The sequence below is a fragment of the Chelmon rostratus genome, chromosome 11 (assembly GCF_017976325.1).
Source record: "Chelmon rostratus isolate fCheRos1 chromosome 11, fCheRos1.pri, whole genome shotgun sequence".
In the NCBI taxonomy this organism is placed as follows: Eukaryota; Metazoa; Chordata; class Actinopteri; order Chaetodontiformes; family Chaetodontidae; genus Chelmon; species Chelmon rostratus.
The window spans coordinates 15888158-15910650 of NC_055668.1; the positions used below are offsets into that span (position 1 = coordinate 15888158).

At 45.1% G+C, this 22493-nt stretch overlaps 1 protein-coding gene across 2 annotated transcripts in view; it reads right to left on the reverse strand.

Moving 5' to 3' along the window:
* The window catches only part of LOC121613601 (cGMP-dependent protein kinase 1), a 76631-nt gene extending 69412 nt beyond the window's left edge, over nucleotides 1-7219 (reverse strand). The window contains exon 1 of one of the 2 annotated variants that reach the window (XM_041947083.1): nucleotides 6963-7219. In XM_041947083.1, coding sequence (XP_041803017.1) covers nucleotides 6963-7219 — 257 coding nt within the window. Of the gene's footprint in view, nucleotides 1-3172; nucleotides 3683-6962 lie in introns of those variants that run through there. The other variant, XM_041947082.1, reaches the window with a different exon arrangement.
* Between the last annotated feature and the right edge of the window lie 15274 nt (nucleotides 7220-22493).

A 22493-nucleotide genomic window follows, 5' to 3' on the forward strand; every position in this document is an offset into this window, starting at 1 on the left:
AAATTTTAACCTCGGCCGGCAACTACAGATCATTGAAGCGCGTCTTTTTTTCACACCATCAGCTGAATGACTTTTGGTTTGGGTCTCGAGCAGCATGCTGAAATATCACTAATGTGGTTCGCTTAACGTGCGTTTGGCATTCAACAGTCGTGAATTTTCAGTTATGGTTTCAAGGCCTGCGGGTCCCCAAACAGCTCTGCTTTTAATCTCTGACAGCGGTGATAATTGAGGATAAAAGTGAGGAGATAAATGACTAAAGACCGACATTAGCAAGCTGTCACAGGCGATTGGAAAACACAGATTACTTACTTAAGTACAAAGAAGCGGAGCAAAGTATCATCCTGCTTGATGGATCAGAAATCCTTGCATACTGCATTTTCTCCCTTGAAAGGCCATTAACTGTATATATTCCTATGGCAACCTCATTCTCCCATACTTCCCAGTCATTTGCTTAATATTATAGGGAACTTCTCGTTTGTTGGGACAGAGCGGTTGCTACTCCAACAGAGCGACCAGGACGATCCAAAGGTTCCTCATCAGTTTTTGTTCTGCCCTTGAGAGACAGAACAAGTTACTCATGGGAAGTGAAAAGAGGAGACAGAGGTGCTGCACCTATTTTTAAATCCACCCCACAGTCTATGTTCTGATGTGCACTGCGCTTCCCAAACCTCCCTCCTCTTTTCAGCAGAGACTGCACGAGGAGGAGAAGATGATTTCCATTTAACGCTCACAGCTCTCATTAGGGTTCAGGGAGTAGACCTTAATAAAGGCGTGAGGTGGTGTTTTTTTTTTTTAAACTGTGCTGATCCTTATGATCCCTCCTGAGTTAGCAATGCTTTAAAATGAGCTTAATTAAAGGCAGAGATATTGGAACTCCACGTTTCATCACCTAAATGAACAGGAACAAATTGGAAATCTGTTCTTTTCCAGAGTGGAAATCTGCCTCCTTGACCCTGTTTCTGGTACGTTTACACCCAGGAGATTTCTGGCCTTTTCAGCCCTGACCGGGACCCCCCGACTTGAGCCTCAACGTTGAGCAACGTCCTCCAACCAGACCCTTAAGCAAACATCTGCCTGCCTCTCCTTTGTGAGGATGACAAATTTGCCTTCATCCCCTAGTGAAGTTTGGGGCTGAGCGAGTCCAGCCTTCCTTAAAAGGAGAAAATATGCTCTTTTTCGGAGGAAAAACCAAGAGGGGTGGCAGAAAAGTGGGAGAGACTAACAGAAATAAGAGGCAGACAGAGGGAGAGCGTATGTGTATGTATCTCTGTGGGCCTTGTAAAGAAGATGAAGTGGGTGGGAATGACAGAAAAATATAAACATTTGGCCAAATCCAACAGGCATTATCACTCCACTTCAATAACCCAAACAAAATGAAAATGTGATGGTGCTGTTTTTATCCCATGAGGACTCTTGCGTACTTCATTAAACCTCTCTGTTCTCAACTGAGCAATAAAAAAAAAGCTAGAAAGGTCACACAAAAAACAAAAGAACTTCAGATGAAATGGAAACTTCTGCCAGCTGCTCGAGCACAGATGTCCGAGCAAACTGAAGAACGGTAACAATGCTGAAACAATAAGAGAGCGGCGGTCCAACACGCTCGAGTCATTCGCATTCGGCAGTCTATCTGCTTTTCAATCTTCTTTTTTTTTAATGTATATGCTTATTAGAGGAGAGATACTGAACACAATTATCATCCTCAGCCAGATGGAGGGTGCAAGAAGGTGTGGCAGACACTCAGCAGGAAGTTCAAGCCGTTCCAACAACCTGAGGAAGAATTTAGTTTTCAGTTCCATCGTGTTGCCTCCTTTCAGTCTGAAAAATGTCAAAACGCAGGACAAATTGATATTTTGAAGATCTTGTTTTTGTGTTTCCCGTCAAGGCCTCGCTAAAAGCCTCTTTGGGAAATCTCTTAATGGAAACGGGCACATAGACTAAAAGCTTTAGGACGAAGACAATTATCATAATAAAATGGTCACTCTGTTGTGTTCGCCCCACCTTCCCTGCCAAGCCAGTGGCAAGTGTTTCCCGATTATACACGACAGCGAGACAAAGAAACACACAAGGAGGCTTTTTGTGTTTTTCCACGCAGAGCTGACAGGTATAACAAAGACTAATGGCCTTCTCTCATATAAATACTCCCCTTCATTTTTGTTTTTTTTAATCTTTGATGAAATCCTTGGAGCTTGTTTGTTTGCATGTCGACGGAATAATGACATTCATATCTGACACATCTGATCTCTGCAAAGTCTGAGAACAGAAACATCTCATATAACAATACACTACATTTAAAAGTTGATAATATACCAATAAGTTCGATTTAATTGAAACGCTCCCTTCTGCTTAAGCCAAGTGTCTTGATTGTCTGGCTGTGCACTGCAAAGCCAGATTTAGTTGTGAAAGTGTATTGATTACATTCAGTGACCACTTTTCAGTGCGCTTGCAGAATGGAGACAGATATTCTTCGCGTCCACCAGGGGGGTAAGTGTATCGGCTCATAATGACACAGCCTTCAAGTTCAAACTCAACAGAGAGCTGGATTATTTCACGACGCAGGGCTTTGTTAGTGCCAGTTTGACAACCGGACCTCATGCTGCAGACCCGAGCTGAGTGGGAAAGAGGTGTGCTCGCTTGAGTTTGAAAAGGAGAGAGACAGAGAGAGAGAGAGAGAGAGACTGGCTCCAGACATTCGTAAGGTAAACATGCACAGAGAGAGGCTGTTAAGACTGTCACAGGATCACAGCTTGTGTAGAATCCACACTGGTGCATTACACAGAGCTGCCATCACCAGGTCTCTAAACCTATAATTCCCCGTCACTGGATGATGTTTCACTTCTCATGCTAGACTATAATCAGGATAATTGATATGCAGCCTTTTATCACTGGGCTTCTGATTGTCTTAATTGATAACTGTCACTGATGACAGCTTCCATCAGATCACTTTTTCCTTATACCCATTGTGTGTGTGTGTGTGTGTGTGTGTGTGTGTAAAAGAGGGCACCACCTCATCCATATGCGCTACAGGTGCTGTACCTGCTGCGCCACACGTAAAATTACGCACACGAATCAGAAAGGTGGCAAAGGGTGAGTGAAGTCATCCTGGACCGCAGCTGCCGATGCAAAATGAGGAAAGAAAAAGTGAATGTTATGCGGTTAGAATTCAGACACCTACTGTGGGCTTTTGGGGTAGAAAGGTAGGGTGACATGGCTAAGATCCTGGATGTCGAAGGCAGTGGGTTCGGCCGAAATTGCCTGCCTCTTCGTCCGCTGCTGCTCGTGCAGCTCGCTCTGCTTGTGGACCTGCTGGGTTGCCGGTTTGATAACGGAGCGGTATTTGTCCAGCTCGTTCTGTAGTCTCTGTATGAGCTCGTCTTTCTGGTCGAGCTCCAGTTCCAGTTCGTCGATGAGCGCGTCCCTCTGGCGCAGCTCCTCGATCTTCTCCTGGAGCGCGTACTGGAGGTCGCGCAAGGTGCCCATTTCGGTTGGCGGCGACTAGCGACTTCCCAACAAGTTTACCAAGGGGTGCGCAACCGAGTCTTTATCCTCTCTCCTCTTGCGCGCAGCTCGTAAACTTTATCCGGCATGAACGGCTTCAGAGGATGCAGCCCCTGTCTCTCCTGAAGGGGGGATTCCTCGCCGCGCTCCGTCACCAGCGGATGTTGGGAATTTAAGCGAAGGTATGTCCGGCGGGTGCCTCGATTGCCAAGGTGAGAGCGCCTCGACCGCGATCCCGCAAAGTTTGCCCTCGATCTCTCTCTCCCTCCCTCACCCTGCCTCCCTCCCTCGGCGGTGTGACAGCGGAGGACCGTCCTCCCCGAGTGCGTCAGGCTGCGACCCAGAGAGAGCGCTTGGCGAGAAGGGCGCCTACAGGAATCTGTGGCACAGTGCAGTCTGCCACTCCAGAGAGAGCCGCGCTCGTCTCACATGAATAATGGACTCAGTGAGAAAGCCGCTGCTTGGAGAACCGTGTCATCATACCTCAGCAGCTCGCCCTGAGGCTGCTGAGTTACAAATAGATGAGCACCGGAGTCTTAATGGATGTTGAAGGTGATGGAAACTTAATGAACCTCGATGTAAAAATAAACAGCATCTACTGGGGGAAGAGGCTCCATTTGTATTGTGTTGAAATGCTTGTGTAATTTGTCTGCATGGGCAAAAAGGAAACTATGAGATAACATTTGAACTCATTAGTGTTCACTGGAGTGCTGGATTTGAACCCATATGATGCTTTTGTGGGCATACAATGAGTGTTAAAGTTCCACTTTTCCCAAATATCTGCCTAGCAACTGTTCACTTTGGTGACAGATTCCAAAGTGGAGCAAGTAAAGCTGCTCCAGGTGAAATATGACCACCTTACAGATTGTCAGACAGCAGCAGGTTTGACAATATTGTGGCTCACGACTCCCCACAGCAGCTCCACATTCCTCATCTAATCTTGTGCTCTGTGTGGACTCTGCTGGTGTCTGTCCACATTATCCCAATGAGTCATCTGAAGCTCAGCGAACAGCATTTGGCCTAATGCGCTCTGGACAAATTCAGAGGAGGATGAACTGCCAAGGACAATCTGATGGGGCGACCTAGGCCACAACAGCAATTACTGAGCAGAGAGGATGGGGGGCACACGGGCTGATGGTGAGGACAAAAGGTGGGATCAACGAGATCTCTTTGGCTGCGAGGATAGGTGTGCTTGGTTTCTGTGGTAAAAGCCATCTTTTACCTGTCAGAAAGCCTGTAAACAACCCTGGACAGAGACAGCTGGTCTAATAAAAGACCACAGCTGCCCTCTTGTGGTGGGTTAGTGCATCAACTCAGGCAAACAGCAACAGGGTGGCATGGCTCTGCTCTACTGGCAAAAATGTCCCATGTTTTGTGTATCATTGCATTATGACTGATGAACAATTACTTCTGTCATTGTTGATACTAACATGTGCAGCAGCCCTGGGTGCAATAAGAGAAAACAAATGCACATCAGCGGCAGAGCAAACAATAAAAAAACGGTGTTCAGACGTAACAGAGACACAAAAAGGTAGAAATTACAGCTTTCTGGGAGACTTCAAAAGAGATAAAACAACTGTGGGAACTCCTGTTCAACAAAAAATGCACTTAATAGTCTGATTAAGCCATTAAAATAATGGCTTTATATATATATTTCCCCCAAGAAGATTTGTTTCTCTAAATGCAAACACCAAAACTTCTAATGAAGCCAAAGCAGCCCTTCTCCTCTGAGCTAATTAAAAACGCTCATATTTTCTTTTATCTCTGTCAAGGGAGGGACGCTGGGCGCAAAACTTAAGCAGCAGCAGTTTCCTTCATACGAGAAAACTGCAGGTAGAGCTGCAGATTTCAGGCTCTCCCCAGTCCACTGTAGCATCCCCACATCCTCCCATCATCAAAAGGCCCTCCCACTGTCCTTCAAAGGACCTCTGCGCTTTAAATTTCACCTCTCTAACCATCCAGCTCAGCCCTTTTCCTATGCAGATCAATAGAAACAGGATCCGCTGCTCCATGCTGCGGTAATCCGATGAGCGGGGCAGGCCGCCGGCTGGTGCCACGTCCTGACTCTAATGGGGGTCACACCGTCTCCGACCCCGCGGCGGCCCGGCGGGCACGGCAGCGCAGGTGGAGGCCCTGCTCCAGACACCCATGGCACCGAGAGCAATCGCGTCATCCCGCCGGTGCTTTTCACAAATGCAAACAGGCTTACTTCCGTTTCACTGCACAGAGTGTACAGCCACATGCAATTTATTTGTCCACCGAAGGCCCATTCAGGCACTTATTGTGCCTCATCAGCTGACGCATAATTTGACCCCTTTCACAATGAACCCTGGTCCTATAGATGATCAGCGTAGGCCTACATGATGATTTCTGTCTTGAGTATAGCTTGTTAGTCACTATCTCTCAACTAACCTGGGCCACTCAAGGCCTCCGTGCCTCATTCTCAAGTATTTTTATGTCCTTTTTTTGCCTCAGGACTCTTTTGTGCTTGTTTAAAGACACACTGAGTATCTGTTAGTGAGTGCAAACGAGGACCTTCCCTTTCTGTAGTTTATTAATGCAAATGAAGGCTGGAAATTGTCTAGCCATCTTAATAAAATTAACCCCATTGTCTCTTGCATTAATTGAGTCAGCAGGGTGATTTCTGCTAGTGTGTTTGTGTGTGAGAGAGAAAGACAGAGAGAGAGAGTATAACAGGTGATTTATCCTGATGTCATGGTAATAAGAGAAATTGAGAAATTAAAAGAGTCAAACTTTTCACAGCCATATCAAGCAGAATAGACTGGAACTAAGTGACAGGATGAGATACTAACTGATGACTATTCAGGCACAGGCCCCACATGAAACCCTCAAAATCAAGACAGCCATGCTGCGAGGCTAAAACGAGCACCAAAAGGTGATGAAGGAAGCATATGGTCAAACAAAGCGTTTTCTAATGGAGTATTAAATATCCTCAGACATGCACTTCGGGTCCTCAGCGTCCAGCTACTAAAAGCCAATAATGCATCGCACTTCCTCCTGTCTGTGTCCCGTGGGACTGCCATGATGGATCTGATCAATTAGGAGCTCTTTCTGAAGCTCGTCTTGGAGCTGCGTCATCGGCCCCAAGAATGAAAGTGCTCGTCCATTCATGGCAAACCTCTCCATCGCCCATTTAGAAATAAAAAAGGGAAGAAAAGGTAGAAAATAGACCATTAAAAAAAGCGTTGTAGGACACTGGAGTACCACAACTACCTGTGAGCGTGTGTTTGAGTGTGTGGAGTTGCAATCAACACATTTACAATCACATTTCAGAGTTGTGCTTCCTAATCACGGTATCGATCCGCCCCATTCATGGCAAACCCTTTGCTTCAGTTTGTGAAAAGGGGGAAAAACACAAACACACACGCTCATGAGGATATTTTAAGACGGCACACAAAGCTGACACATGCTCACCAAAGTGCCAACGCCTGCTCAAAGACTCTTACCAGTCGGACTTGGCGTATTTCCGAAACGTCTGCCTTGACAGGTCCTGGTGCGTCTGCGGCTCCGCGGAGATGCCCTGCGCCCTGCGGGTCCGCGGTCCGATAAGTTGCGCGCTTGGCAGAACGGACTGACATTTGTGTAATTTTCTCTTCAGTTCTTGAATCTCGTCTTCCCTGTCCGCCAGACGCCTCTCCAAGTCCCGTATCCTCTCCTCCTTGAGCAGCAGGATCTTGGCAAAGTCGTCCTCCAGGTCACTCATGTTGGAAATCTCCGTTAAACTTCGACGATCCGGACAAACGCGATTAACTCCCAGCACTCGCGCAGGTTGTGAAAACGGGACACAGATCCCCCCCACCACCCACCCACCCTCCTCTACATACGCGCACGATGATGATGCTCCGTGGATCCCCTTCACTGCCCTCGTGTTTATTTCAGAAGAAGCGAGCGGAGCGGGCGGCGGACGGTCTGCGGAGCAGCGCCACGCTACAGTCCAGCGATCCTCCGGGGAGCCGCTGATGATCTCTCATTGAGAAACCAATTACAGCTGCTCTTCCTCTCCGAGGACGCGGGCAGGCCGTCAGAGTGGGCACTGAAGAGCCGAGGCAACTCCTCTCGCACTGCAAACACACCACAGAGGAAGTCCAGGGCCGCTGCCGTCTGTCTACCATCCATCTGCACGATCCCCTCTGAGCGCAATGTTAAACACCCACATCACCTCCCCGACCTGTCTTACTGCAAAAATCAATTGTCCCGCACTGGATCACTGCACAACGGACTGTTTGCAACGTTAACATCTTATATATGGCGCAATCTCCTGATAAGGCTAAAGACCTTTGTGGTTTGCTTCCTTAGTTGCACTAAAGTATTATTGTGATGATTTATTGATTTAAATGTATGTTTTTAGGATGATTGTAGAACCCTGATTCCAAAACAAAGTTGGGACACTGTTCAAAATGTGAAGAAAATATATAGAATATCATCTGCAAACAAACTGTGTTTACTGACAACAGTTTAACAAAGTGTTCCTGAGCTCATGCAGTAACATCCTTTATCCAATCATGTGTTCACAGAGTGGTGACCATTGCTCCGTCCTTGCTTGTGAACGACTGAGCCTTTCCAGGATGCTCCTTTCATACCCAATCATGATACTATCACCTGTTACCAATCAACCTGTTTACCTGCAAAATGTTGCGAAACAGGTGTGTTTGGAGTGTTCCACTACTTTCCCAGTCTTTTGTTGCTCCTGTTCCAGCCTGTTTGAAATGTGTTGCTGCATCAAATTCAGCATCAGCAGATATTTACAAAAATCAATCAAGCTGATGAGGTAAAACATTAAATATGTTGTTTTTGTACTGTTTACAATTGTGTTTACATCAAAAAAGAGTGGAAAATTATCACATTTGTATGTTTTGCACACCATCACAACACAATGTTATAATTACAGTGATCATATCCAATCAAATTTGAACTTAAATGATGTAAAGTAGTTAGAAAGGATATGAAGCATTAAATTCAGACCCATTTGACAAACAAAGTGCATAAAAAGAAATTAGAAATCAAGATTTTGCTCTGAAGCAGGACAAAATGAATGCCTTGAAAAAGTGGCCGTGACTGTTTGTATCCAACATTAAGTGAAGATAATAACACAAAAGACAAAGATTTTAAAGTGTTTCATTTTACTGATCAGACTAATCAGTTTCAATTACATTCATTTACATGCTTTCTCAACAACCCTGCTCCCCGCTTCCACCCCCAGCATGCTGTGCGGTCTGGGGAGGGTTCGGTAATCGATCATCTCTTCTCTCTGGAATATTAATCTCCAAACTCAGCCAGTCATTTCTATGCACCATTTTTCATTCTACTGCCTAAATCTGTTTCAACTCAATGAATTCATTGAGGGGGGGAAGGAGCTCACGGGCGCTTGGGGGATGTTTCATTAAGATTCTGAGTTAAAAATAGAGTGAACAGATCTTCCCTTTGCTGGTGTAGTTCAACATATCTCGCCCTTGTCTACAGCTTGCCTTCTTATTTCCCCCACCTCTTATTTGCTTAGAGATGAACACTTGTTGCTGGAAAGCGTAGCTGCATACGTGTATTTGCAGAGTTTTATTACACATTATTTGGCAATTTCTTTCCAGTTTAAACCTGCGGCTCTCCAAATGCATCTATTACCATGATAACTGGCTGCAGGACTTGTGATAACTTGTCGAGTGTAGATTGCAGTGGCTCGCATCATGTTGCACATATGATCTGCTTCTGAGTGGCTCTCTGCGAGCGTCTCACACAATAACAAAGTGAACGTAATCAGCATTCAAAGAGACAAGGTGAGGACCGGGGTTGTGCTGTTACCGGTGTGGAAAACAGTGATCGATTAATTATGTATGCAGTGGACACTGTGCCCATTATGACAGTGGTAAATTAAGTGTCACCTTCTGTGACCATATCCACATCCACGCAGCATATGGTTGCACTGAAAAGGCGTCGCTTACATCATGTTCAAGAAACAGGCTTTCATGCATTTGGACAAAAAAGATGCAGAATATCATCCATCAGTTTTGCATTAAAGTAGTGTTTGATCTTGCGCCTGTACCTATACACACACTCGTTGCATCATCGCCACGGCTATATAAGCAGCGTCGGCCTGAAAGGTGTATCTGTGTTGCCCCCACACTCGTCTGTTCCCATGTTTACACAGAGTGAGTAATGCCGCACTACCAGTTTCAGCTTGTGTTGTCGGCGTTCTGCATGGGTCATCTCCCTTGGATGTTGTGGGTTAGGTAATGGACGCCGTGTTAACCTTACGGCACCCAGAGATAGATGAGAGCGAGAGCGGCCGCTCATTGGGCGCCATTGACTCCACGATTGCAGAGACCGGCTGCGCTGTAATAAACGGTTCATGTGCTGTCTTTGCAGTGCTTCTAAAGCGCCTCTGGGCAGAGAAAAGCCGGTGCCCTCTTGTTCGCCTCTGGGACGGATCAGCTTACGGAAGAGAGAGGGCAGACATTAGTCACTGTTTTCCTGTAATACACTCACACACACACAGAAGAAACAGAGAGAAGTATCTTGGGCATACCCAGACATATGCTTGCACATCATTATCACCCACGCACACGCTTGCATATAAAGATTTATGTAACCATTCACAAAGCTAAAATCCCAGCAGACACACAAACATGAGCATGCCAGCATCTCGTATGGAAACCTTAGAGGGGATTACTGTAAGTGCGGTGCTGGAGAGGTACATTGCTGCGTCCCTGTAAAGCCTTCCCCCCTGAGACACTGATGTCTTTGATACTACATGTGACTGTGCTCTCTGTGTCACTGCTGCCGTCCCAGTGAGACACCACCAGCTGGCCGCCTGCCTGGGCCTGCCGTCCCTGGAGAAGTGAGATGAGCGCCGGGGGGGAGGTGAAAGACGGGCGCGAGACATCATTGGGACGAGGACGGGAGAGGCGCTTTCGCCCGGGGCCATCTATTTCTGAGCCTCTCCCGCCCCGTAAAAAAAAAACTACAGCAAATCCTGCACTTCAGCAGCAGTATCAATACGATGACTTCACATCACATCGATATAGTCTCACATCGTAACATGATATCACATCCCGAGCTGCAGATTGATCATTTGGCTCACACTGGAGATGGATTGAACCAGAGCTCAGGAAATTGACTTAGCAAGCGCAGTAATGATACTTCCTTCCTGCCGTCCTGCATTAGCACTGTCAAAATCAGATGACGAGGATCGGGTGCATTTCAACTTTTTTTGCAACAATGCTAGGGCTGCAGCTAACGATTGTTTTCAGCATTCATTAACCTTTCGGTGAATCTGTTTGTGAAGATTCTCGGTTAAAGAATCATTGCTACCCCTTAGCTCTAAGGAACATTTTAGTGTTTTACTTGGCTCATTCTCACTGCTCTCGTCACAGCTGTTTCCAGATGCAGCCTTTTTTTGAGCTTAAAAGCTCTGATAAACTCACTGTCACCGCCTGCCCAGCACCAAACTGCAGACCAACAAAGTTAGCGACTTAGCAGATGATGTAAATGGAGTGAATGTTGGATTTACATTCATCAGACGGACAGACGCAAAATTACACGTGAATGCTAAAGTTCAACATCTGTTAGATGAGTAATTAGGCAAGAGTTTGCTAACAAGTTCACCACATCAACTTCAAAAGAGATAATATGTCAGTGATGTGTTTACAGCTTGTTTCTGCTGCCCCCATGTGGCCAAAAAAAAACAGTTATTGCCTGTTTAAAAAGTGCAGTCGACCAAGTGCTTCCACCTATCAATGAATTGTTGAATCGTACAATCCATAAAAGCTAAAAAATAGGGCTATCACAAGTTGCCAGAGCTCAAGTTAAGGTCTTTAAATTGCTTTTTTCCCCAAAACCCAAAGATATTCCATTTAAAAATTATATAAAACAGAAAAAAACCTCAGATCTTCACATTTGAAGCTGGAACCAGTGAATGTTTGGCATTTTCAGCATGATAAAAGACTTTTGTTGTCAATTAATTCTCCCTCAGTCTACCAATCAATTAATTGAGTTATGGCTTCAGCACCACACGTTGTTCACACTGGAAAGTCTAATGAAAAAAGAGGCCTGTACTGTGATCCGAAGGTGACTTGACAGTAAGTGTGAGGAGAGACTCCGGTGTTACAGAGAGGAGAAATGTGTCTGTGAGGTGAACAGAAGGTCAGAGGTCACTGGCAGGAATGCAGCATTCCCGTCATTGTCCAGGTGTGCTGGGTGACTAACACTGCTGATGACCTCAGTCATGTGTACGGTGGCCCAGAGAGCTCAAAGCACGCAGAAAGCAGAGAAAACATAATCCCTAATTTGACAAGGCCTGCAGCATAGAGTCATGTAGAGCAGAGCTACTGAAGTTGATTGGAGAACGATTACTTGCTTCTCCTTACTGGCCTCCAGATTCAAATAAACTGACACAATTAACAGCTTGGTTTTGCAATGTTTCACTGTTTGCTTGTGTTTTCTCTAGTTGCAGCACATTTTATTATGCTGCACATACACTGTCACATTGAAGAAGATGCAGTCTCTATTTTGCTGTGTCTGAATGCATGTGTTTTCTTTAGTGGCATGTTTTGAGCTCTCAGGGCCACCGTACACTGAGGGGTCGCGGAGCTCAGAATTACATCTTTTCTCCACAAAATGTCAACTGAATATAACTCATAACTCAGTGGGAAATAGGGTCAAAGGATATAGGTGTTTGCATGCTGCACAGATTGTAATACCCCTTGAGGGATATTTGCGGTTTGTAATATTGGGCTATGTAAATAAAGTGAGCTTGACTTGAGTCTCACAAAATACGTTCTTTATGTCTATGTAAACAGTCAGATGACTCATGAGCGCCCTTTGCTGATGCAAAATGAAGTGGGGTCAGCAAATGCTAACCTGAAAGGAAGACAGATCTTTGCTTGTCTTCGTCCGCTGATGTTTTTCTTGTCATGAGAAGTGAATGCCTCTGGAAGCTTCGTGGGTAAATAGAGTGGACGCACGGTAACAGGAGAAGACGTACAAGCGGACACGGTCATGAGCTGTCGTGACCCCACCAAAGCCTTCAACATCGGCCCATTTTTCTGGAGAAAATGGAGGCTATGCTGCTCCGTGCTCGCTCTGTCCAAACAGGACTGTTTCCCACCCCTCCAATAATTATCGGGTGTGATCGAGGTGTCTCTTCTCACGCCTGTCCAGAGCCGTCTGACACATCAAGGCGCAGTAAAGAGCAGCTGTGGTGTTGTCGTTGGGGAAAAGTTGACCTTTTTGGCCCCTGCATATGTTTATTTTTGCCACACTGAGGCTGTCATCACTGTGTCCGAGTGAGGAGTTGACGTTAGCAGGAAATAAAGTCGTGTGGTACCCCTGTAACAGACAAAACTGTGTCTGATTTGTGGTGTAAAGCACATTTAGTTTCATCAGCTTGTTTACCTAGTTCTCATTCTGCGTCAAGTCTGGTGGCATATCTATAAAAAAAAGACTGGAACCCCTGTACTGATCACCGTATTGATACCCATCTAGAGTAATGGACAGAGCCCCGGCTGTATCCAATGAAAAGAGACATGTTACATAAGCTGTGAAGAAGCCCTCTCATCTCCCAGGCTGTAAGACAACAAACAGCCGCCTTCCCTCCCCAGCTGGCTGCAGCCGCTGCACTAAAGCAACAAACTCATATAGTGGTGGAGGTGGGATGTAATTGATGGTTCTATGTGAAATGAAATGACCCCGTTGATGTCTCCCGCTCACCTCAAGCCTCTCAGCCTCACGCATACATGAGCGCCGTCTCACTCCCTCCATCTGTGCCTCTCTTCCCCCGTGTTTGCGCCAGTGAAAGCATGTGTTCGGAAAAGGTCGTCACCTGCGACACATTTGCTGAATAACCGCCTGAGAGGATGGGCTGCTTTGACTTTTTCCTGGAGCTGGAAACATGTGTTACAAAGCGTGGCAGCCTGTCTGCAGAGAAGCCTCTTTTTCTTGCGTAATAAGCCGTAAACACACCTGAGTGATGAGTCACATTGCCGGAGAGCTGGGACCTACTAGCATGCCGTTATCGGGCTGTTAACAAGGAATGCGTTTAATGGAAGCTCGTTGGAGGGAGCACGTTCCTCCCCCGGCGTTAACCACGCCATATGGAGGCTGTATGCCAGGCTTTCTTCGGCGAAAGCCGGGGGATGATGCAGTGTGCATAAAGCCTGCACAACTGATTCTGGTAAAAGTCTGTTTTCTTAGGTCTTCTAAACTGTTTGATGGAGCACGTTTTGAGCTGTGACGTTTGCTTGAAAACTTAGCTGCTCTTTGCTCAGCGTGATCATCTCCAGCACTCCGTTGACAAAGCGGAGATGAAAGATGAAACTGGCTTTTCATGCTTCCTTCCAGGAAGTTTGCAGCAGAAAAATCACTCTTGTGTGGCCTGTTAAGTTTTCATGACTGTTCATGATTTACAGAGCAGAATTATGTAACTTAATACCCTCTGTCTATCTGTATGTACCGAGAGAGAGAGATTTAAATGAAAATACAGTCATTAATCAGGCAAATACAGGGTAATACTGATAATATTGGTAATATTGATTCAACAAAGCCCAATTTAAGCCCAGTTAGGTTTTGATCACTGGGGGCGATGCAACTCCTGCCCAAAAGGTGCATCTAGATTGAAGTGTATAATAAATACTCTGCTTTACTGTCTACTTTTACCCTAATTGGGCATCTCTATTTGTCAGATATCTTAAAAAAACGAATTTTTGTGGCTGTTAGTGCCAAAAAAAAAAAAAAAAACGAGAAATGGGTCAGAAGTTCCTCTTAACAAAGAGATTCTTGTAAAGCATTTACGAGGCACCAGATTTATTCAGCCTCTCATGAGAAGGGAGAGATGTTTTATGTGGCTTAGATGAAATCTGACGTGAACTTTATTGAAATTGGAACTTTAAAATAAATAACTTGCACATTTCCTAAAAGCAAGAAAACAAAAATAAGAAACACGCAGACAGCATGAATATGGACTAATAATGAGCACAGACAATGAATAGTTTAATAGTTAAAAGTTTGAACGGGAACAGATCTTAAAACAACAACAAGCGACTGCTGAGGAAATTCAGGTTTATTAATAAATGAGTTTTCTACATTTCTACAATTTCTTCTGAGAGGTCACTTCTTCCAGAGTTTGGAGCTCTTTCGACTAAACTAAACACTTCAGAGAGTTTAATCACAACACGTTCAACAGCCTTGTTTACTCGGGATGCACCGACTCGACTGTTACGGTCCTGATACCGATACCTGGACTTTGGGTATTGGCCCATGCTGAGAAATACCAGCGCAGTGAGGCAGATATAAATGTACTGAGTTATTTATTAAAATAATGGTCTCCAATACCAGATCAGCCCAAACCTGATCCAGCTATTTGAGTCAGTATCAGGCCGATATCTAATCAGTATTGGTATTAGTATCTCTGCTGTTTATAAAGGATTGCAATGATTCTAAACAGTCGAAGCCTGAAAACCCTTCCACCATGATTAATGATAACATCACACATCCAAAAAAAAGCGTTTTAAATATTTACATTTTTTAATGCAATAAGTAAATCACACTTGAACACACATAGGCTGAATTGTCCTCCCTCACGCTGTGTGTATTATGGCGTGAATGAAGTGGAGGCGTGCTGACATTCTGACCAATGGCAGCGTCTGAAACGGAGCATCATACCTCTTCAGCGAGATAAAAGGTTGTCTCTGTGCTTCTATAGCTCCATGCTGCTCTGAAAACGAATCACTTCAAAGCTCTCTGAGCGTATTCTCGGAATATTTATCAATCCAACCCTGGCCTGAGCTTAAAAGCGGGCATCTCCTCTTATTACAAGAGGTCTGCATCATTAGCTGTTAATAGCTCCCTGCGTTATGTTTTGATCAGCATGTGATGAAGGTATAGGTAGCTGCAGTGCTGGAGGAAGAATAAGTACAAATACTCCAGTGCTCCAAGTTAAAGTCCTACATTGAAAATGCAATTTAAATAAATGTATGTGTCATTAGAAAAACACATTAAAGTAACATTGTACATGCATAAATATGGCTCCTGTGAGTGTTGGACTATATCTGTAGATTATTTAGGGTTGTAGCTGGTTATGGTGGAGCTAGTTTTTAACTATCTACGATTGTAACTAACTGATATTTTTCATTTTTTTGTTCCGTCCAATGTCAACAAATAGTGACAAACGGTTGTGACCCCAGATCCAGATCCTCAAGTGACACCTTCAAATAGCTTGTTTTGTCCAGACCACAAAATTATACAGTTTAAGTAATCTAAGAGAAGGAAACAAGGACAAAAATGAAATTTGTTTTTGTGGCATTTTGCATGAAAATTAATTCCTCATTCATTTTATACAATATAAGCTGTCTTTTATCAACTAATTGTTTCAGCTCTAGTTTTATATATTGTCAGGTAGTTCAATGTACACTAATGTATCATATTTTATAAGCTTGTCACATGTTTTGTGCGTGAAGTCCCCTCACTCAAAAATGTGTTGTTCTTCTTGTTCATACAGCTTCACTGTGCAGAATGATGCATGTGCAGAGTTTGACACAAGGTATTTAATCTGTAAAGTCACATTAACTGTGCCCGTCAAATGAATGCAGTTGAGTAAAAAGTGCAATATTTCTCTCTGATTTGTGGTGCAGTGGAAGTATGAAGTGTAAAGTACAAGTACCTAAAGTGCTTAAGTGTAGCACTTGAGTAAATGTACTTAAAATTCCACCACTGAGTAGCTAGAAGACAGTAGCAGTTGTGATCTATAGAGGTCGAAGCTGCTGGACCCCTGAATTCCTCTGGCACATGCCTTTCTCTGCAGGGTTCCCAGCAAACTAAGCAAGCTTTGCACAACCTACGGAGGGACGAGTCATGGCGGAGTCCGGCACAAGCGTCTGGAACGAGCTCTGGCAACGCTGCCACAGCACGCCTTCGCTTCAACAAGCTCGTAAAAGTCTGCGCAGCTAAAGATAGACACAGGCGGTCAGGAGGACGGCAGTAAATCAGTAGGAGACCCCCGGGGCCCGACGAGAAAGGGTCCTCAGATGGTGTGGCTTAGCTCGCTGCCATTAAGCTGATCCTCAGCCTGTCACTGAGCTAAACCCCGCTCATGATTTGTACTGTGACCTAAAGACCCAGCTGTATTTGCTTTTGCAGTTGAATGCTCTGAAGCCTCATACGTTGCTTTAATGTTCTGAACAATGACTTGAAGGATTGTCACTCTTTCAATGCATTAATAGTACCCAGAATTAGCTCTCTGGGAGAACCCTCTCCTGTCTGCAGGGCTGCCGCTGTCCGCTTTGCACCTAAAGGGCCTCCACATTCCTGACTCAGCTGGACATTCAACAGGCCACCACCTGCAGCATGTCAACAAACTGCACAAGGTTTACACCCCCTCTGTCGAAGGTGCTGTAAAAATAGTGTCATACTGACTGGGTCTGTTGGTGAACGCTGTCCAGTAATAACTGGAAGAACAGAAATAGGAGTGGGAAGTGAGAGTAATTGAAAAAGCAGCAAAGAAAAACAAGGAAAATGATAATAAGTTCAAGATTACATGCACAAAAGACAGAGAAGAGATTATACTGCATTCATAATAAAGAGACAACACCAAAGAGCTCAGATGATGGTACAGTTAAGGCTCTAAACAAAAGGCCGATGATTTGACATTTGCCCGTGGCTGTGCGTGCTAACAACGGGGGAAGGAGCTACATGGTTTCTTGTCTCAGCTGTCACTTCTGAGCCCGTGGTGGGAAAAACGGGAGAGCAGTGCCCACACTCTGCCTCTCAGTCGCATCCACACGCTGAGATCCCCTCCGCCGACTGGATGTTACGCACACACCGGAACATCCTTTGTTCCCCTCCTTCGCTTTGTCTCGTTCGGATTGATGTGAGTCAGCGTGTGGCCCAGAAGAGTTTTCCCAAGTCATCCCGTTAAAAAGATTGAGTGACTGTGATTAAGAAAAGCATCATTAATTTTCTTTGGCAGCTGAATGCGCCGGTCCGCTTTGATGTCTGATTCAAGAAAGCATCCTTCAGCAGGAAGGAGCTGGCTCACTGTTGATTACAAATGTGCTTTCTGCATTTGCATAACAAAGACAAGACTGGCTGATATTAGGAGAGATTGAGATCTAATCCGCGGCTCCTCTTGCGTTGCTGCCAATCGAGATGCCTAGTAGCCGGCGATGCCCTCTTCATTTGCAGTCGACATCACATTGGCGCCAGAGGAGCTCACCCAGAATAACTGGACAGGCCTCCAGAGGCAGCTACTCGCTCATGTAATATGTACGAGCTGAGTAGACATCTCTTTCTTGGATATCACGCCAGAGCGTTAGTGTGAGTGATATCAACAGTGAGACGCTTGGAGGAATCTTTACCTATGTGACATAATAGCATATCACCCTGCATTTAGCCAGCAAAGACCTTTATGACTTTGCAAATGCAGTAAAAAAAAAATCTGACTGTGTCTTCTGGATGAGAGCATATCAGCATAGAAAAGAAAAAAAAACTGGTGGGTGATTCAGCCTGAAGGAGCGCTCGGAGATTACTGGTTCACAGTCAAGCATGGCTGCCGGGAAGAGCCTTCATGCTGCAGCCGTGATCACTCTTCATTTGCGTGCGCTGCAGTAAATCAGCCGTGCAGGTTCTGTCTCCATTAAGGAAACCCTTTGACCTCGCGCACGCTCATCGAGACAGACAGCATCACTCGGCCAGCGCGCTCACCAGCCAGTATAGATTTAGATTTCAGCTCTTCTTTCTGCCATCATTGTCTCTGATGTCACATCAAAGGTGAGCAATTTATTTTTTAATCTGAGCATTTGCTTCACAAACTCCTTTCCTGCTTTTATGCAGCGGAGCAAAAGGTAGCCTTGCCACGGCCAACGACTACTTAACAAAGCGGACTTGAGAGGATCGGCTACACGATTCAGCTTTTAAAAAACACAATGACGACGAAACAGTGACTGAATCAGCTTTTACAGGCTCTACTTTTGAGTCTGAAATCCCTGAATCGAGCAGCTACGGAGCATCAGAACACGGCGTCTCCTTTGACTTTCAGAGATTACAGATTCAGACTAGGACGTTCAAAATAACACTTGCCTTGAAGATTGTTTGATGGGTTAAGATGTTTTCAGCCGTGTGCTTTGGAGCCTGGCTGAACTACAGAAGAGCATCCTTTGAAGCGAGTAGTGCTCCAGTGTTTCGCTCAAGGACACTTCATGCGGGGTGTATGCTTTCGGGCTTTAACAACCTCAGCAATCTTTATTTAGGGTCATTATTCTGTCCCTGGTAATGTTGTAAGTGACTGAACTAATATGACAGCCACATACAGTGTTACATAAGACTTTGTAGAGTCTGTACTTATCGCTGACATTTACCCGTTTCCCCATCTGTTGACCAAAGCTTTGTTCTTCTTTCATAGTGTCCAAATGTCATCTCAAAGCTAAAAAAAGTCACAATGATATCCTAGATCAAAGCCAGCTCTGTCTGCGCGGCTTTCCGAGGCTTTTGGTTTTTGAAAATGATGCACACGGAGTAGTAGGGCAGACAGCAGGGCTTGAGACAAAGCGTGAGAAGACAGCGGTTACCGAGGAACGTCATCAGCGCTACTGAAAAACTCCAAAGGTGGCTCGACGCTGCTGTCAGCCGCCATATTTCAAAATCACTCCTGACTGATTGATTTACTGCTGATGGGCCTTTCAGAGCCCCTTCAGGTCTGGATTCTGACTCAACATACCATGTACTGATGGGAAAAGGAACTTTTTCACACATTAACTTTTCATTGTGGGCTTTTACAGGAAGCTGTGAACTGACGACCTGCGTGTAATGCAAGAAGACAGCCAGGCTTCAATGGTTTGAGTGTGTTGTGGACTGAAATATCAAGGCCTGCCTACCGAAAGCCAGCAGCATCTGCACCATATCACAAATATTTACTGGCGATCAGCGTATTCACAACATTAAAGCTGCTCTAATCGATATTTTTAGAGCAACAATGGATCAAATGACTGTGTATAATGTGAAAAGGGTCTCTCCTGGTGATGAATCCAGAGGGAATTACCACCCACATTCACAGTTCCCCTTTTTAGCATCTTTCAGCTCATTGTTTTGGTTTTCTCTCACCGCTCTCATCAGCGGCATTTCCAGACACAACAGGCCGCCGTTTTCAGCATTTAGCAGCTAAAAAGACAAAAGGTGGCCACAAACTCCACTTCAACTCCGTATCTACTGGACATGTTAATAGATACACTCACCATATCAAGCTTATAAGGTGATAATATATCAATATTGTGTTTACAGCTTGTTGCACTGCCCCCAAGTGGTCAAAGGGTTTAAAGAGTAGTTTAATATTTTGTTTTCTCAACTATAGTGGTTTAATTTGATGCAGTGATGTACAGGTGTACTCCAGGACCTCCTGACATCACTGTTCGGTGTGGCTACTTGGTGTTATGTTTTTTTTTTTTTCTTTTTTTTTGGGATCAGGGTTGTCGTAGTAGTGAAGTGAAATGCAAGAACAAACTAAATTGATATATTAGAGTGAGCAGATGCCAGCAGAGCCACTGTTCAGCAGCAGTGTGGTCCTTGACAATGACACTCTGACAACCAGGATCTGACAGGACTCAGCCTGTCATCTGCTCGTCCAAATGTGTCGGCAACATGGCTCCCTTCCAGAATCCCTCAACAAAAATAAACTACTTGGCGGATCAAAGCGCCTGTTCAAGGATGGCGCATTAAAAATCGCCCTTCCAGGTAGAGTGGCGAGATGACGGACGCCTCTCTTTGTTCCGTCTGCTGTGCCAGCACTGGTGGCAAGGACTGCAGACAGATGGCACAGAAAGTGTTTCCATCAGTCGTGAGAGTGTCCCCTCAGTCGGCGCCGGTTGACTTTTGACTTGTTATATCACACAGTATGTCGTTCTCTGAGGCGATTCCAGCTCGAACAGGGGCTCCGGTCCAAAAGTTTTACCACTACGGACGATAGAGGAAGCAAAGTCACGCAGCTTAACAGCACAGTTTGAGCTGGAGTTTGACTTCCTGCCTCAGACCTTCTTCGAGCGCGCCGTGGCCTGGGGATGACCTCCATCACCACCTTGTCATATTGGCTGTTATGACTGCCAGTTTCTGAGTCACCTCTCCTGTGGTAGATGGACTGAAACTGCAATGCAGTTTCAAGCGGTCAGAGGCTGGAGGAAGTGTTGGCCCAACTGACAGAGTGTGGCGAGATGAGCAGGCTCTGAAGCAAGCATACACACAGTGGTTGACGGGGGAGGGGGGTTGACACGGCCGTCTCTTTAAGCTCTGGTCATTTCATGGCCTCTTGAGATGTGTGTGGAGCCCTGAAGTGGTATTACTCATCATGTGCCGGGCTTGACAGGGATGATAATTCAGGCCGAGAATCTAACGTCAGTCCTGGCGAAACTCCACGTTCACAACAGACACATGTACTGTGAGCATTTTTATTTATTTTATGTGTATACATTATGTATGTTCTGTAAATTTTTCAGTTTATGGCAACAAAAAACATCCAAAAACTTTTTTTAAAAATCAGCGTTCTTTAGTTTCAGGAGTTAGTCAGTTGCATATTAATAATTAAAGCAGCAGGAATACATATATACCATATATGCCATATATATATGGTCTACAGTTCTGAGGGACTGAGGCTGCCCTGTGTTGTATTTACCCATTTCTTTTAGCTTTTTTAACACTGGCCCAACATTTCAGGCAAATCACCTCGACAGGCCACCACGAATTCCCCCGGTGCTGCCGACGGACAGTCCGGGTCTGATGGTGTGTCTGATGAAAATAACTATCATCATTACTGACCTTCAATGTCTTCAGCAGCTGCAGCCACGGTCGTTCCGGTCCCGCAGTGCTTCCATCATATTGAGTCTCTTGAGAGGAAGCTTGAAATGAAAAGACTGTGCAGTGTTGTTTCTCTAACGGCCTCGCCACATCTCAAAAAAAGTTGGCAATAAAAAAAGATGTAAAACCTTGTTGTTTTTGAAAGCTGCTATTTAAGCTCCGTTGCTGTCCTCCAAATCTGCACTTGCAGAAACGTGAACCAAAAGAGCAGAGAGAATATTTAGCCTCTGTACACTTGAAGCGACTTTTTTATAACAACGTGTCAAATGAAAATGTGAAAACAAGAGACTGTGTGAGAGGTCGCTCATAGTGATGAACCTACAGAGAATCATCACCTGAATCTGCAGCGAGTTTCAGCACATTGCTCGGCCGTCCGGTCTGGTTCACACTCACTGCTGTCATAGCATGCCATAGTTTCTGGCTGCAGTAGGCTGCTGTTATCAGTGCAAACTACCTGTTCAGCACCAAACAGCAGTCAGACACAGTTAGCCACTATCTGGTGAACATAGTGGAGCATTTAACAGCTAAAGACATTTCCATCAGGTTGTGGTGGAGACCAAACACAGAGCTAACAGAGGGGGAATCTTGCACTCATGGCCAGAACATGAAAGGTGATTTCATATCAATCCCGTGCTCACAACCTGTTTCCGCTGCCCGTAAGTGAAGCTCTCAGTTATTGCAGGTTTAAGTATATTCTGACAAGTGACACGACTTGCTGTAGCTATCAGTGAGAGAAGGAAATGAATTCACATGCATATGCTCTGCAAGAACACTCCACAGCACTAGAAAATGATTGAAAACACAGAGGCGTGAGGGGAATTTTGAGTTCAAACTGATGCCCTATTAAATTTTACAAGACATTAAACAATCAATGGACTTTATGCATGCCGATGTGTGTGTCCTTCTTTCCATTAACTATCAGCATTTTAAGCACAGGAGGGGATGAGCACCACAGTCCAGAACATGACTGTATACACAATGGCAGTTTTATTACACAAATCCCTCTTTCTCATGCCACCCACTTTCCGAGCCATCCATTAATAGACAAAACTCCATTTGCACTCCGACAACGTTATCTTCACAGACTAAGTATGGTATTACGGTGAAAGGCCGCGGCACTGCTGAGAATAGAATAGAATTTGCTCCTGAACCCATGA